Source organism: Tympanuchus pallidicinctus, unplaced genomic scaffold (genome assembly GCF_026119805.1).
Source record: "Tympanuchus pallidicinctus isolate F22 unplaced genomic scaffold, pur_lepc_1.0 scaffold11, whole genome shotgun sequence".
Lineage (NCBI taxonomy): Eukaryota > Metazoa > Chordata > Aves > Galliformes > Phasianidae > Tympanuchus > Tympanuchus pallidicinctus.
Window position 1 is genome coordinate 5,319,145 of NW_026294627.1, and position 16,658 is coordinate 5,335,802.

The window sequence follows — 16,658 nt, forward strand, 5'->3', positions numbered from 1 at the left end:
ACACATGCACTGCTACAGGTTCATCCAGAAGCTGATGCAAATTGCATTAAAGATTGTGAAAATTCTGACTATGCAGAAAAGCCTAAGAACGTCTCCCCTGCACTTATATGCTTGTGAAACAGAGAATATTTCTTCTGCGTTAGATGTGCTGCACCAAGAATCTCTAAAGTAACACTGAAAAATACAGGATAACAGAAAACACAGCACAGAACAGTTTCAGTGCTGCTTGTATCACCCAGGGGAAACCAGCTTCACGTTTATTTGTGGATCTTTGAATTAAAAAAAAACCCTAAACAAACTATAAGTAAGCTATAGTGGATATCTGATACACAAGTATACTAAAGTAACGTTTTAATTGCTTACATTCATCTGATCAAAACTCCACGAAGACTCAACAAAGAGGACAGTAACCTCTGACTGAGCAGGGCAGATCCCTCTAACCAAACCACAGGTTTAACAGTGAGAACGATGAGGAACTTGCTTTCTACTTCCAGCTGTGCTACACGTCTTCCTGATAACTCTGGTCGTGTCTTTGACTAAAAGCAGTGTTGAGTGCACTTCCTAGGGGAAGCACAGGAAGGAAGGAAGGGAGGAAGGGAGGAAGGGAGGAAGGGAGGAAGGGAGGAAGGGAGGAAGGGAGGAAGGAAGGAAGGAAGGAAGGAAGGAAGGAAGGAAGGAAGGAAGGAAGGAAGGAAGGAAGGAAGGAAGGAAGGAAGGAAGGAAGGAAGGATTTAACATTTAACACAATTTAACTTTTCCCATTGCCACAGTAAATGCTGTTGCCTTAAAGTTCTAAGGCAGCATGAAGTGGAATAGCACCTCCAGATGTTTCTTCACAGAAAGGGGCTTAGTGTTGTTAGTGTTCGGTGTGGTCTGAGCCTATTCAAGCAAACGGGTCCCACCAGGGACTTAGGTGCAGTTCAGGTACTTCCCTACTTATCTCAAAATCTCAGGTGTGTAGATGCCTACCAGGTCAGGCGTGGCAAAGTGTGTGTTCAAACATATAAGGAACCCTGCAGTCCAAAACTGATGCTGGTAACTGCCTTCATAGTCTGACAAATTCAGAAAGCAGAGTGTCTGAATCTCCTTCATGGACCACTGCTCTTCCTATGGTCTGTTTTGGGTGCCAGAGAAGGATATTTCAACAAGAGTCTGATCTCTCCATGCTGGTTTCCCCATCTGTAAAAACATACCTACTGGCCAGAATGAGTTCTGCTCACAATCCTGATCAGAAACAAATGGAAATATTGATGTTTTTGGACAGAATCTGGACAAAATATCTAGTTTACATTTGTTCATTGTGGTTGCAAAGACAAGGAATAGGATTACCTTTTCTAGAAGCATTTTAAATCCCCCCCTCTCCCCCCCCCAAAACAACAAAAAAAAAGGAACATGTTTGCAAGCTTTTCACAGCTTCCCAATCTCTATTCCTGAAAGAAACTGCTGACTGATAGGGAACCTCTGTTAATAGGGAAATTCTCAGGCATGTATACTTTCAAACTGATGGAAGAAGGTGATTGACATGACCTGTCTTAAATGTTGACTGTATTTTATGCCAGGGACTTGCCCAGCCACGAGCCTTACTGAAAAATGCTTCAAAAGATTACTTTCTGGGTGGGGTGCCTGTAATTTCTTCAGCTTCTGGATATCAAATGTTACTTGCAAAGTTGGCAATGCTGAATGGTGCATGACTCACTGGGATAGGGAAGGAGTCCTGCAAGCAGTTACAGAGATATCCTGAAGAGTTTTGGTACATCTAACAAGTTGTGAATGAGACACAGCATACTTCGACACTCAAATGCTACATCTTCACTAACACCCTTCTGTATGAATTTATTATCATGCAGGCTCTTTTTATAGACCAATAATAAATAAAGATGTTCTTGACTACACACACACATGACAGATTATCTCAGGTTCAACACTAGCCTGGAAACTTTCTGAGACTGGGAATACTTCTTAATTAACTTTTAAAATAGGCAATTATGTAATTATTCCAAAGAGTGCCATTCAACATCCCATTTTACATACAACTGCATTTAATTTCCCAGCCCAAAGAAGACATAAGACATACCTTAATGTTTTCCTCAGGCCAAGAGTTTAGCATTGTTGCAATATGGCCCTTGTCATGGATGGTGATAAACAACCCCCTAGGAAAGAAAAAGATTTGTATTAAAATTAGTTACTCCAAGAAAAAAAAAAAACAACAACACAAAACAACAAACAACAAGGTGAAACTCAAAAATTCAAAGAAATGAGGTACTGAGCACAACAACAGGGTATTCACTTGCATGGAAATGAGACCTCAAGGGATTACTAGTATCAAGTTCCATCCTCATTCCAAAAACCTAAGGCTCAAGATTTTTAATGCAGGTTCACTCAACAGCCACTGGTGTTGCAGATTTCAGCCTTGTGGAATGTCTTTGTTTTGGGGAGTAAACTTTGCCTTAATCCATGAGAGCTTTCTTGTTAAAATAGTTTTGGTAACTGCAAAGGAGGCTGACAGTTTTACCTCAAGCCTTGTTACGCGTTCTTCGATGAAGAGCTTGCTGGCAGTTCAAGAGCTGAAAAGTGTGATCCTTCTCACCCAGCTACCAATGTTAACAATTTGGAATCATAGAATATCCCAAGTTGGAAGGGACACATGAGCATCACTGAGTCCAATTCCTGCCAGACAACAATCTTGATGGCAAATGCAGAGCTAGATATTTTGGGTCCCCTTTCTAGTCAGTGGAACCCTAAAAACATGTAAACTCTTCAGGAGTTTGATCACCTGACAGATATGAGAGATGGATCCAGGATGGAGCTGAATTGTTTTCCAGAAATGCTTGTATCAACAGGCTGCATCAGGGGGCCAAACAATGTCTTTTGGTATTAACAGCTCTGCTGTAAACAACTACAGTTAGATCTAGCCTAAAGCAAAGGGCACCTCTCTGGGTCTGGGGTTCTCATCAACCCGTGCCACATGATGCCAGGTGATGTCAAAGAAGTCTGTTTTGCTCCCAGCAGCAGTATCCCCTTTTGCCCTATGTCTCAAAGGACTGTAAACATGGCAAGGAAAGCTTGGCTTGTTCTGCTCATCTAGCCTGAGCTTGTACGTAGCTCTGGCCTTAAGGCTACATCTGCCAATACCTTTAAAAAGGGATCATATTTAAGAAGTGGAAATTCTGGCTGTCTAAAACATGGGCTTGATAAGCATATACAGCTTCACTCTGTAACTCACTGCTGTTCCTCAGCTGTCACTGTAAAATCAGTGGTCACGATGAATCCATGCAATGTGGACACGCTGGTCAGTATTTGCCATGGTGATCACCTGGACAAGTCGCTTAGCCTTACACTGCCTTGTTTTTCCTGAATATCTAACACTGATTTTTGACACTTGTATTCAACAAATGCAAAACAAAAGAAAAACATCCAAAATTATGAGAAACAGAACAGGAAGGTAAATGTTTGGATCTAAGTATGAAGCATCTGCACTGGCAATTGCATACCTCACTGCACTAAGACTAAACACATCTCCACATAAAGTTCACCACTGTCTAAATTAAAATGTCTTCTTTTTAATAAAATTGGAACTGGAAGACAGCATTCTAGAAACATATTTTTAGACTTGTGGTTTATTTTTCTCCTCTTTGAAGTTATTACTGAAAACAATATTCACATTGACTGATCTCTGTGCAGATATTCTGAGATCTTCTAATGCTCCTTTTTAGCATCTCTAACCCCAGAGCAGCAGTCTCCTCCATATGTCTTGGGGCAAACTGCTTATGCTGCTCATAGTACCCTCAAATTAGCACAAATCAGGGGCTCTAACTTGATGACTCCTCTTGGCAGGCTGAAGCACACATTTTCTTTGCCTTATTATCTGCTCACAAAAGCAAGACTTGTACTACTGATTGGCATTGCATGTGGAACAATGGAGAAATACATTATTGCTGCTTACATGTCCCTCCTATTGCTCAGCCCTTGAAAGTTCAGATCAGGTCACAGTTTGGGGTTGGTGAAATATTAGCTAGAAAAAGTCATATTTTTAAAGGAGACTGGAGACAGCTTCCATTGTATATCCACGAGTGATGAATAAACAAAAGTAATTGGGCTGCTCTCCCTGGCAAATACTTATCTCATACAACTCTTTTGGGAGGGCAGATTTCTTCCCACAGTCTGCTGTGGGAATCCTAATGAAGAGGAGGATCACTTTGAAGAGAAGAAAAATGGAAGTGCTGACTTCAACACTGATCAAGATGCGATCACACAAAAAGATCAGAAATGCAAAAAAAAAAGAAAAAAAAAGAAACTAATGGTTCATTTATTCAGTGTAATTCTTTAAAATGGTGCCCAGTGAGCTAATCACATGCACATGGCCTATCTCAAAAGCATTATTCACAGATGTTAATCTTCATAAAAAGGGGTGCTGTACTGCTGCCATCCACATTTAGAAAGGAGTTACCAACCAAGTCTTGAAAGCACTAATTAGTAACATCATTGCAGATACTCCAAGTTAAGACATGCTTGTAAAAAGAATGGCATTGTTTCAATGCAGCATATTCCATAAATAATACAGACACCTATTCTTTCATTGTGTAGTTGTGTGCCTCATAAATTCAAATCCCATTGGTGCTGAGGGGTGTCCACCAGCTATTTAATCTTAGAAAAACACTCACTGCTTGCAGTAGAACCTGAAACCCAACTGCCCACCCACCATCAGTCCTGCTGCTGCAGCATATGAAATGCAGAGGGCAGTGGGATGGTCTTCAGTTTCTCCAGATATGGGAGAAGAGAGTCTGGATCTTCTGAAATCCATTGACTGCTCTCAAAGCATTGCTTGGGAGTTGAGCTGTGCCCTCAGTGCTATCACCATGGCATGTTCTGCCTGAGGAAGGCCTGGCTTGGCAACAGTAGTGGGGCTGGTGTCTGAGAACCAGGCAGGGAGAGGCATCCCTCTCAGAATTTGCATTCCCTTTCTCAACATTATGGTTAAGCAGGACCTTCCATGATGAATTCCACGGATCCTTTTCTGGAAACAAAACGTCCATGGCACAGATTGACTCTGCATCCAGGCTATGACAGTGCACCATGTTTCTAGTTCTAGCTGCTTTTCCCTGCAGTCATAGGCAGGGAGCAATTCAGATGAAAAACTGCTCAATATTTTCCTCCAAACTAAATTGGATAGCTTAATTTAGACTAAGAATGAATGGGAAAGGGAAACCTCCAGGAGCAAAAAGGGCCATGCATGTGGGTAAGATGATGTCTCTCGTTGACACAGCCACATGAGAACTGGGCACGTACTGAATCAGGCCTCTTATTCCCTCAGCACTGAATCAGAAAGGCAAGAGCCCAGTTTCAATAAAACAAAAGTCTCAAGGCACCCAGCTGGACCTGAACCTGGTCCAGGCACTCTGGACTCCATGAGGTGTTCAGCATTCAGAAGGTGTCAGACTTTAGCCAAAAAGTTAAAAACTAAGTGACTTGCTGCACTTAGGAGTCCCAGATCAGTCCCCATGGTCCCCATGAAGGTCATGCTCTCCCAACTGGCAGTAGTGATTACCTGCAGAGATGAACTGGCCAACTTTACCCATTGAAATAAGATGCTTAAAATTGGCTGAGGGTAAATCTTTCATAATATCTCTTCTACAAGCCAGGCAGAAGGGAAAAATGAGCTTTGCAAATTGAACTCAGCAAAAGGCTTGCTGTTGACACAACAGGAAAGATTAGCAGCCAAGTTTCTTTCAAGGGCAGATAGTTTGTAGGGAGAGGTAAAAGCTTATTTATACTTTGAAGGACAGCAGGTAGAGCTCTGAATACTGAGAAACACAGGCCAGCAGTAAATAAGAAACATCCAAGTGACAGAAAAATCAATTAACTTGATCTTTTTCTGAGGAAAAGATGCAGGCTAAGCATTCTGAAAAAAGAATGCAATGTAAGCAACAAATTCTGCTTTTATCACCAGGCCTTCTCCGTTTCTCTTGGGATGGCATTTGATAAATTGCTTCAGAGAACATAAAGACAGCGAGGCTGCTTTACGTGATCACGCTTGGGACTCAATAAAAACAGCCTGATTAAAATAAAATGCTAAAAATATAAGTGGTTTCAATCAGGTTCCTTAAGATGGACACCGCGTGAGGCGCACGCACAGCCTAGTTTTCTGACCCAGAAAAATCACCTGCCATTCACCTGTATGTCACCTGCACAGCAACCCACCATTCTGCATGCATTTAGCTGCTCTACATCTCCTTTAGTTACGGTGGACTCATAGAATCACAAACAAAAGTCAGATCTCTGCTAACACTGCACGACACCACTGCTGGACAGCAGTGTAGAAGTTGTGAGCAATCCACAGCGAGATACCACATGTTGTAAAGGGCTCTGGCTTGGAAGAGACCTTTGAGGATCATCTAAAGCTCATCCTTGACATGATCCCTTGAATTTGGTTGCATTATGCCCCAACCCCAGATGACTGCTAGGTATTTTGGGTGCCCACTACTGCAGCGGGGACAGACAGGAGGCAGGGAGCAGTTGATGGCTTGGCTTTTATTGCATGCCAACCACAGAAAATTGCCCCTGCTTTGCCAGAAGACCCACTCTGTGGATTCACGGCCCGCCTGTGCTAAAGATGTGGTAAAAATGTGGTTCTGTTAAAGCCCTACATTTGGATATATTTATTTACACTTTCAAGACAAAATTGACAGCTTGAGCAACGTGAGCTTCTAGAGATACTTCCACCACCTGCACCCTACTGCTGGTTTTTTGGCTCAGTTCACTGTCAGAACAGAAGAGCCTTCAGGAATAACAACCTTTGCTCAGCTCTTTTAGGGAGCTTGAGATTATACCTGCCTGTGGGCTACAGGCTTTGGAGAAGCCATGTGTTAGCATGCACTGTTCTGTCTAAATACAGTGCAATTAATCATCACATTGGACAAAATCTATGTGGTGATTCATCAGTTATTCTTACAGATTTGCTTATAGTAAAAGCCAGAAACTTTTTGTTTTAAGATAATTTTCTTTGCAAATTATAGGACATTGAACAGCACAACGAGGTTCTGATGAAAATGTAAAAGAAACAAAGCACAATCATCTATTAATGTAATCTACATAGAGATTTATAAGGCAAAATCCCATAATTTTGAGTAGATTTAATTTAGAATAATCATAATCTGTGAGGTTTCATCAGCGTTACAAATGTTCCTAAAGTCATCATCAGGCAGGAAAACCAAAATTCAGAGTGGGAGCCAGAAGATGCAGGCTCCAAGGTACAGTAGTGAAAGAATCACTGCCCATAACAGCCCCCTAAACCCACACAGGGAAACCTCCATGATCCCAAGGGATGGCAAGCAATTTAACCTGTAGAAAACTGCCAAGTATCAGGTCTCAAAGATGTTTGTTCCAATGCCATTTATGGAAATTGCTGTTGATATAAAGGAAAAAGATAACGGGTTTGTGTCCCCACTTCTCTGGGGAGGGGAACACAACCCTTCCTCTGACAATTATTCCAGCAGCTTGCCACAGAGATAGCAGCCAGATACAACGTGTGTTGCTTCACACCTCATTCCTGCTGAGCCCTCGCTAGCCCAGCCCTGGCAAAGAGGAAGAACAAGTTTCCTACAGGGGGAAAAAAAATGAAAAAGAGGATGCATACAGGAGTCTGAAGGTCAAAAGTGTATTGATTGGGAAAGAAAAGGAAAAAATCCTTGAAAAACTGGTAAGGGAAGGGGAGAGACATGAGCTGGTGTAGGTGGCTGCAATAGAGCATAGGTGGATATGGAGAAGGGATGAAGGGGCTGTGGAAAGGAACAGAAGGTGCTGCACATAGGAGGTGTAAGGGCATAGTGGACAGAGGTTGAGAGGAATCCTAAATTCATTGGTTTTGCTTGGAAACAGCCTGGAGAATAAATAGTTCTCTCACTCCATGGAACTCTGATGGAGAAAAATCAGGAAAGAAACTACTGGTAGTGGCCACTGTGCAGCAGTATGAGAATGCAGAAGGTTGGCACGCAGTCCTATTCATAATCCAGGGCTGAGGAGGTGAACAGACACAGACTGCTTCTGGTTTATCTCAAACTGCTCATTCCTTCTGGATTCTCAGAACAAAAGGGTTTAAGCAGAGGATTGTCATGTCATAGTGTAACTCAGAATTAAGTCCTGTTTGTATTTCAAAACTTCAAGAGAACAATTATTTCCATGCCATTTTCAAAAGCAATGAGACAAGCTCTGAGGAGGTCTGTGTAAGGATTCAGCCCCTGGAGCTGAGGCTGGGTGGGCTAACCAGGAGAAAGAGGGAGATGCTAGGATGTTCTTAACTACTTTGCCATGCATGTGTAAATTTACAGACATGGGTAAAGACCAGGATTTGAGGTGAGAGAGAAGATCCCACCATGCAGGGATCCTAGCCACGAGCAACGTGGGCATGTCTCAAACACAGTATCCTTCACTCCATTTAAGTTCATCGTGCCCAAGTGTCTTGGGACCCAGCTGAAGAACAGCTTCAAATATAGGAAAACCTGACTCAGCCCTGACCTTTTTCTGCCTTTTTGTAGGCTGAGTTCTAAAGTAGCCTGTGTGTTGGATCCTGGCAGTATGTTAGTAATTGAAAGAGTACTGGGTTGCAAAGAGAACCATGTTGAGATGAGTTGCCCAGTGCTGTTGCCCAGAAATGTTCACCAAGGAGTTCTTATCTGTTTGAACTGCTAAACACATAATATAGTGTATTCTGTTTTACTTTATAGTCCAGAGGTTAAGGTGGGAACAAAACTCCCTGGGAAGCTAAATTAAATCCTACTCTCATAACATTTCCTTCCTGTGCTGTGAAAATTCTTCCAAGACCCACATTTTGGCTTTTAGAGTACACTGCAGGGAACCCCAAGATTGAACACAAAGTGAGGACAAAGTTTGACAAAGAAAAAAGGTATTATTTTGACAATATCACATCAGTCAGCTTTCAGATAAAGTTAAATGTAACCTAGCGCGTTCTGTCTTAATGAATATAGAACCCATCAGCAGCTTTTACAGTAAGTCTTCCACAGCCACAGACTGTGAGTTGCCTGCTGTCAGAACGTGTGTTTTCACACAGGATTTTCTCTTTGCTGTAAGCAGAAAGGCAGTTCTAAAAACAGAAAAAAAAACAGCAACCAAGAAGGGTAAGAATGACAGCATCAAAGCACAGAACCCCACACTCTCTGCAGACCCGTTGAGGAAGTCCTTGGCAGATGCAGAACTGCTCTTGATTTCTCTTTCAGATGTGGATGCCCTGCTGCGAGGGGATGAGGGTGCTACCTCTGGTATGGCCATGATACAGCAGAATGCCAGATGTCTTACAGCTGCTTTGTGGTATTGCATAAAATAAAATCTCAATAAAAAATTGTCAGAAAAATGTATCATTTTTATACATAAATACTCCATAAACTAATGAGGTGAAGAAGTGTTTCTCCTCACTTTATGGGAGGCTTCTCCATAGCCCAGTAAACATTGCTGTCTGTGGTTTTCATGCTGGCTGGTGTCATTTCCCTTCCAGTTTACATCCTGGTATTCATTATTCTAAATAATTCTTCTCCCTCCTCCCTGTCTGGGGCATTTTTTGTGTAAGGTGTGGTTGTTCCTTGTGGCAGCCACACAGATTTATGCCAGATTAAAGTGAACATATCCTCTTGAATTTCCTTCTCCAAGTCACCCTCTTCTTCTGGCCAGCTCCACCTTTCCCTCTGCGCTTCTCCAGCTAAATCAGGGAATTTCAACAAACTCAAACCATCTCTGACAGTAGAGGTATCTCGGCAGGCTGTGCTGCCCTCAGCAGCCCTGGGCTCCCTCTCTGCCAGCTGGTTTCTCCTTACCTCCTCTAGCCATGCTCTTCTTGCTTCACGCCTTGGTCCCATACTTAGGAGTGCCTCTCAGCTGCAAGCTCTTCCAGCCTCTCAGGGCTCCCTACACGCTGTCCCCATGACCCCTTTCACAGATCCCTTTCTTAAACCTAATACAAGACCAGGATCCTAACAGTGATGTTACACACACAGGGATTATAAAACACATCCAGCTTCTACACTGCTTTCAGCAGCTCCTGGCAAAAGGCTGAACCTTGCTGCTGGCAAGAAGAGATGTTATGATACTTGATGTTTTTGCAGGAATTAGAGATCACCTAAAAGGATTTCAAAGCACAAGCTTCCAGACAATTCAAAACCCAGTCTTCTCACTTGCTTTTGGTCTTCACTGGTTTACAGAAGAGAGAGTGCAGACAATTCAGTGACCAGTGGCAAGTCTATGAGATTTACCCTGTATGTTCTAACTTCCACATTTCACAGAAGCATAGAACGGTTTGGGTTGGAAGGAACCTTTAAGCCCATCCAATTGCAACCCCTGCCATGGGCTGGTTGCTCCCCAGCAGCTCAGGCTGCCCAGGGCCCATCCAACCTGGCCTTGAGCACCTCCAGGGATGGGGCACCACAGCTCTCTGGGCAGCTGTGCCAGGGCCTCTCTTTTGCTCTCAGTGAAAAAACATCCTTCTGAAATATGTCTAGAAATGAAAGGTAACTTTCTTTCCTGTCACCATGATTGCACAACACACAAAAAAAAAAGAAAGAAAAAAAGCCCTGAGCAGAGCCAGATCTGTTGACAAGACAATTCTGCAGACTGACTGATGTTTCACTTGCTCATTTTTCATCAGGACAAAGATCATTATTCTGTCAGGCTTAATTTTAGCACCATCTGCATCCTGTTAGCTTTCATTCTCTGGGTTCCACTTCATCTCAACATGTCTTGCATTGTTCTGCAACCAATCTTTGAGGATATTCAAATCTCCAAAAAGAAAATGAACCTAAGCAAGTTTTGTCTGCGCCCATGACTTTCCTCTGGTGGTGATGCACCAATATCTTCCAGTCCTGCTCTCAGGATGCCAAAAGCTTTTGCAGAGCAGCTGACAACCATATATTTTCAAATACCAGAATGCTCAGGAAGTATCCAGTATCTTGAGAGGCTATGGGTTTATGCCAGTATAATAAGCTGTTCCTCACTATTAGGTTATTGTTATGCCCAGAGAGGCTGTGGATTTCCCATCCCTGGAGGTATTCAAGACCAGGTTGAATGGGGCCCTGAGTAACCTGGTCTAGTATCAGATCTGAAGGTTGGTGGCCCTGCCTGTGGCTGGGGGGTTGGAACTTGATGATCTTTGGGGTCTCTTCCAACCCAAGCCATTCTAGGATTCCAGGACTCTAGGATTAGACAAGAACTAAAACTCTGATTCCACACTCTGAGATAAGTTCCCTTCTCTGCTTTCTCTTTGTGAAAAACTATGGAGTCTCTTTTCAGAGATATTGTCATGATTAAAAAAAGATCCTCCAAGCTGAAAAAATATCTTTTTGACTGCAATGCATATGTTCAGATCTGTGCTGCATAAGGGCACCCACAGCATTCACTGTGCACATTTTACATTGGAAAAGAATGAAAAAGCAGAAGAGGAAAAGATCACGGTATGGCTATGCACTTTCTTCATTCTAAAGTCACAAAACATGGTCTTAAAGCTTTCAGTCTGGTAGAAGCCTTTCCTAGGACAACATGACTGTGTTAAGGGGATCAACTAACTGGAACTCCTCCTCCTCTTCCTTCTTTAGTCTCTCAGAAGGTTGCAGGCTCTGCTCCATTACACTTCATTCCCCCCCCTACCAAATTTTTGATGAGGACAAAGGAACCTCAGGCTTTGAAAAGCAAACACTTCCAAGGCCCATGTTCCTTAGTACTTAACATAGCATCTCCATTCCATCCAGCTACAGAAGGGCATCACAGCTGCTGAACATTAGCAAAACTGCCCTCCATGAGCCTTCAGCAGCTTGTTCCATCTTCTGCACATCCCTTTTTCCCTTGCCAGCACAACTCTTGAGAGAATAACCAGGGATGGATGTGTGGCATTGCTTCCTTCAGGTCCTGTGACAGGCTGGCACGTTGGTGACCGGCATGCTGTGTGGGGGCCTTGACAGTGGCCTTCACAATGTGAGTGCATCTGCATCCCCTCACAGTCTTTCCAGAACTTGCAGACAGAAATGTGACTGAAGATTTTCCTAATACAGCTGCAACCCCAAGACCCTGCAACACCAGCTTATAATTATAGAATGGCTTGGGTTGAAAGGGACTTCAAAGATCACATAGTTTCAATCCCCTGCCATGGGCAGGGTTGCCAGCCACTAAATCAGGCACCATCTCAGGCTGCACAGAGCCCCATCCAACCTGGCCTTGAACACCTCCAAGGAAGGGGTAGCCACAGCTTCTTTTTTCTACTGCTAAACAGGGCAAATCTGTGTTTTCAGATCGTCGGCTCAATGGCTTTTCAAAAGAAAGGAAGAGCAAGTGCCAGATGCCATGTGGAGCAGGTGATCTGCTGATACCTGCACAGGATGCTGAGTGCTGGTGTGGGAGGAGAACTCCAAACACCAGCCCCATACATGCACAGGTGAAAAAGCTGGTACACAGAGATCAGGAAAGGTACAAGAGGCACTGAGTTATGACAGCAATGTGCAGTATACAAAACCTGCAGCTGTGCCAAAACTGATAAACACATTCTGATGAGAGAAGCCCTGCTAGACCTCGTAGGAATAACTTGAGATGCTCTTGTACAAGATTTGCCTTGTAAGCAAGTTACTTATGCTTTAATGTTACCACGTTCAGCCTTGAAATATAAAATCAAGCACTAATGGGACTAACAGAGATCTCAACACAGGGAAGAGGCTTATTGCATTCACGGGTCACTAATTTCTGCTGCTGAGGCTGCAAACAGACTGCATAATATTCTGCAGACTTCCCTCCCCCCTATAAGCTTGCTATATACAAGTCAAGTCATGCTGGCGCACCATGGGATATTTTAAGCTGAGATATCTCACATCTCCAGATCAAGAACATTAAATGTGATGGTTTGGATGAAAAGGTAATTGCTGCAGCAAACATTCCAAATTTCCAAAGAGTTGAGCTGGGAGGTTTAGTGAGATTTTGAATAACTGAAGAGGTGATCCAAAACCAACAAGACAAGGTTCCCAGCAGGACACAGAGCAAGAAGAAATGCACAATTATAAAGCTGCATAAATCTGGTGGAGTAATCGTAGCAAAGAAAGGATTCATAACGTGTGCTTCAGGAGATATAGAGCCAAAGGGGAGGTGACCTGGGCAGGGCAGCAACAGTCCCAAGCAGGAAAGCTACCAGGCTGAACACTGTTCCAGTTTCTGCTGCAAAAAGGTTATCATAGAGAGGATTGCATCTGCAGACATCATTCAGATCAGACATTATGGGAAAAATACTGTCTATTTATGAGTATGAGAGTTAAATACTGGCATGGTTTATGTAGAAATGTTTTATTGCAGATTTAAAATAAAGTGTAATCAGCTAATGAACAGGATTATGGTGAGGCTTCCTGCGGCAGCAGAGCAAAACTGAGCAGCTTGGAAATTCTCCCCTGTTCTAGCTCTAAGAAGGTAGATTTAGATTAGATATAAGGAAAAAGTCTATTGTGAGGGTGGTGAGGCACTGGATCAGGTTGCCCAAAGGTGTGGTTGATGCCCCATTCCCGGAGACTTTGAAGGCAAGGCTGGATCAGGTCCTGGGCAACCTGATTGAGCTGTGGTGTCCCTGTTCATTGCAGGGGAGGTGGACAAGATGGTCTTCAGAGGTCCCTTGCAACTCTAAGGATTCTATGATTCTATGTTGAGCACTTCCTAAAACAACTGTGAGATACATCAGGATGTAAGGTTTGTGTGGCGATCATTTTGTTTTAAAAACCTTCTGATGCAAATAAGATTGGGTGAGAAGAATTGCCTTCATGGGCAAACAGTGCAGCGTAGGGGAACTAACATACGAAGAACTAGAAACTCAAACTTCTCTGCATAATTCCTGAGCTCCCCAAATCTGCAGGTCCCAATGATTTGACCAAGAGGTGTTGGCATGCTACCCTGAGCTAAGCTTCTGGCAAGCAAGCTCCTGATGTCCATAATGCACTCCAGGAGAAAAGATATTTACTGTAAGACAATAAGACACAGCTACAAAATAAGCACGCACGAATGCTTCTCGTTTTAATCTCATCCCTTTGCACGATATAATAGCTCTTCGCTTTTTGGAACCAAACCTCTAGTTTGCTAAAAAAAAATGTTTGATTAAAACCAAACCTGACGCTAGGCTGAAATTCACTCATAGTAGGAACTCCTTGCCATAGGAAATTCAGTGTGCTAAGGGTGTGATAGTCTGCCCTTTACTGAAGAAGACACGGCTGCAATCCAGAGCAGCTCCAAGCCCAAATTCAGCAGTAAAACTCTCAAACTGTGAGAACAGATGTTCTGACCGCACTGGTGAAATAACGTGGGTTGAAAACATGATAAAAAAAAGTGAGTTGGAGAAAGGGGAATTCTCCAATAGCAATGAATGCAGAAGGAGTTGAGCATACAAAGACTTTCTTCAGGATAAGAGCATGGCTTGGATGGAAAAGAAGCATAGAATCATAGAATCAGAGAATGGCCTCGATTGGAAGGGACCTCAAGGATCATGAATCTCATGAAACATGCAGGGCCACCAACCTCCACATTTAATACCAGACCAGCTGCCCAGGGCCCCATCCAACTTGGCCTCGAAGATCTCCAGGGATGGGGCATCCACAGCCTCTCTGGGCAGCTGTTCCAGCACCTCACCTATCTCTGGGTAAAGAACTTCCCCCTGACATCCAACATAAATCTTCCTTTCCTCGACTTAAAAAAATTTCCCCTTGTCCTGCAGTTATCAACCCTTTCAAAGAGTTGACTCATCTTCTGTTTTTAGGCTCCCTTTAGGTACTGAAAGGCTGCAATGAGGTCACCCTGCAGCCTTCTTTTCTCCAGGCTGAACAAGCCCATCTCCCTCAGCCTGTCTTCTTAGGGGAGGTGCTCCAGTCCCCTGATCATCTTTGTGGCTCTCCTCTGGACCCTCTCCAACAGCTCTCTGTCTTTCTTGTATTGGGGGCTCCAAAAGCCCATCTATCCCACTACTTTCAGCTGAAACCACAGTTAAACCCCATGCTTGTGAAACACTTTTAAAATAGTATTGCTCCATTCCTTTACTATGTATATTTCCACATCTCAAGCAAAAGTGTTTATCTGCCGCCTGGTACATTTCAAGAACAAAAGGAAAAAAAAGAGTTTGCAAAGAAAACTGAAACTTCCTGCTGAATTTTCAGGATAGATAAAAGGTATTTTAAAATGCTAATGAGAGGCTTATCTAAACAATAATTGTTAAGAGCAATTATGCAGAGAAGGCCCTCCAATGCCGTGCACAGCGTTTAATGTTGCATCAATTACTCAGGAACTGTTTGGAGCAGCGAGGAAGGCACTGATGCAGAGCAGAATCTCCTTTGAAAACGATTTTTGTGGGGTGGCTTGTGGGAAGCGCACAGAGAAAATAAAAATCAGCACAGTGTATCCCAAATGCAGCAATTACTCAAAAGCCAGCACTGCAGAAGGAGCTCTGTGCTCCCAAGACTGCAGCAGGGGAAGGGGTGCAACCATAAATTCAGAGGCATTTGGAGCTGAACTACAGACTGTGCAGTACTGCTGGAGAACAAAACCACTCTGTTCACTGTTTATAAGAAGGCAGAGCTATTCTCAACTCCCCAGCTCATCATCAAGCATACACATGAAGCTGCTTGATAGCCCATCTTTTGATTAGGAATGAAGTTTGAGATGTTTCGGGCCACCCACATCAAGCACAAAAGCAATATTCACATGATAGAAGGGGCAAGAATGGTCTTTTCACTCACCGTGGTCTCCTGAAAGTCAGTCCATACTGCTGACACGCCAGGCCAACCGTTGGGGTGTAAACAATGGGCATGAACCTCTCGATGTCGGAGGTCAGCACTCGGTAAAACAGCTTCTCATTCCTGTCTTGTAATGTCATAAGAACAATATACCTTGAAAGTAAAATAAAACAGATATATATCAGCACTTATGGATGTTGGCAGTTTCATTAAGAGAAACAGTTGGCTCCCTCTGCACGTACTCAGTTCTGCAAAGCTCCAACCCTCCTAAGTGCTACAGCATGAACAGCACTACATCATCCTATGATTCTGTGATCATGAACAGACTCTTCGAGCAGAATTTCCCAGAGGGCCTGACCAGCTCTACAGACAGCTTATGGGGTCAACAGAGCTGGAAATCAGACCTACGCATATCAGCAGAATTTTTCTGCATTAGAAAAGATGCAATGAAAACATGCATTGTTCATCAAAACCTACCTCGCAATCTGTACGGCTGTATGTACCCATAGCCAAATGTAAGCGTGTGCATTTCAGAGCACCATCTTACTGAAAGTATTTCTGCAAAACCTCTCTCCGTTATCCCACTCCCTCAGTCACAAAGCACACGATGATAGCTAAATCCAGCATTCCAAAAAGAACTAACACATATACATCAGTGCTGTCAATAGACATAATTACTTCTTGTTTTGTTATTTTAGACGTTACTTTTATTTTTGCTTTTTTTTTTCTTTCCCTACCATTTGGTTGGTTCTTTCTGCTCTTCCTTCCATCATTTTAGAGAATATCCTAATGAGCATGCAGATGGGTGCATAAAACATGAGAGCTCTGGGTTGCCTTTCTGTTGGGCACTTAAACACAAAGGAGAGCGATCCGCCAGGTTAATGGCACAGCTGTCCAGCAATATGCTAGTAGAAGAAAGCA

The 16,658-nt window shown here is 43.2% G+C and overlaps 1 protein-coding gene and 1 long non-coding RNA gene across 2 annotated transcripts in view; both read right to left on the minus strand.

Moving 5' to 3' along the window:
• LOC128074598 (uncharacterized) overlaps window positions 1–16,658 on the minus strand; it is a 482,510-nt gene that overhangs the window by 153,895 nt on the left and 311,957 nt on the right. The gene's annotated exons all lie outside the window — the stretch shown is intronic.
• ME3 (malic enzyme 3) overlaps window positions 1–16,658 on the minus strand; it is a 112,372-nt gene that overhangs the window by 32,047 nt on the left and 63,667 nt on the right. The window contains exons 3-4 of the mRNA XM_052669860.1: window positions 15,741–15,890; window positions 2,075–2,150 (exon numbers count right to left, since the gene is read on the minus strand). Coding sequence (XP_052525820.1) covers window positions 2,075–2,150; window positions 15,741–15,890 — 226 coding nt within the window. The remainder of the gene's footprint in view (window positions 1–2,074; window positions 2,151–15,740; window positions 15,891–16,658) is intronic.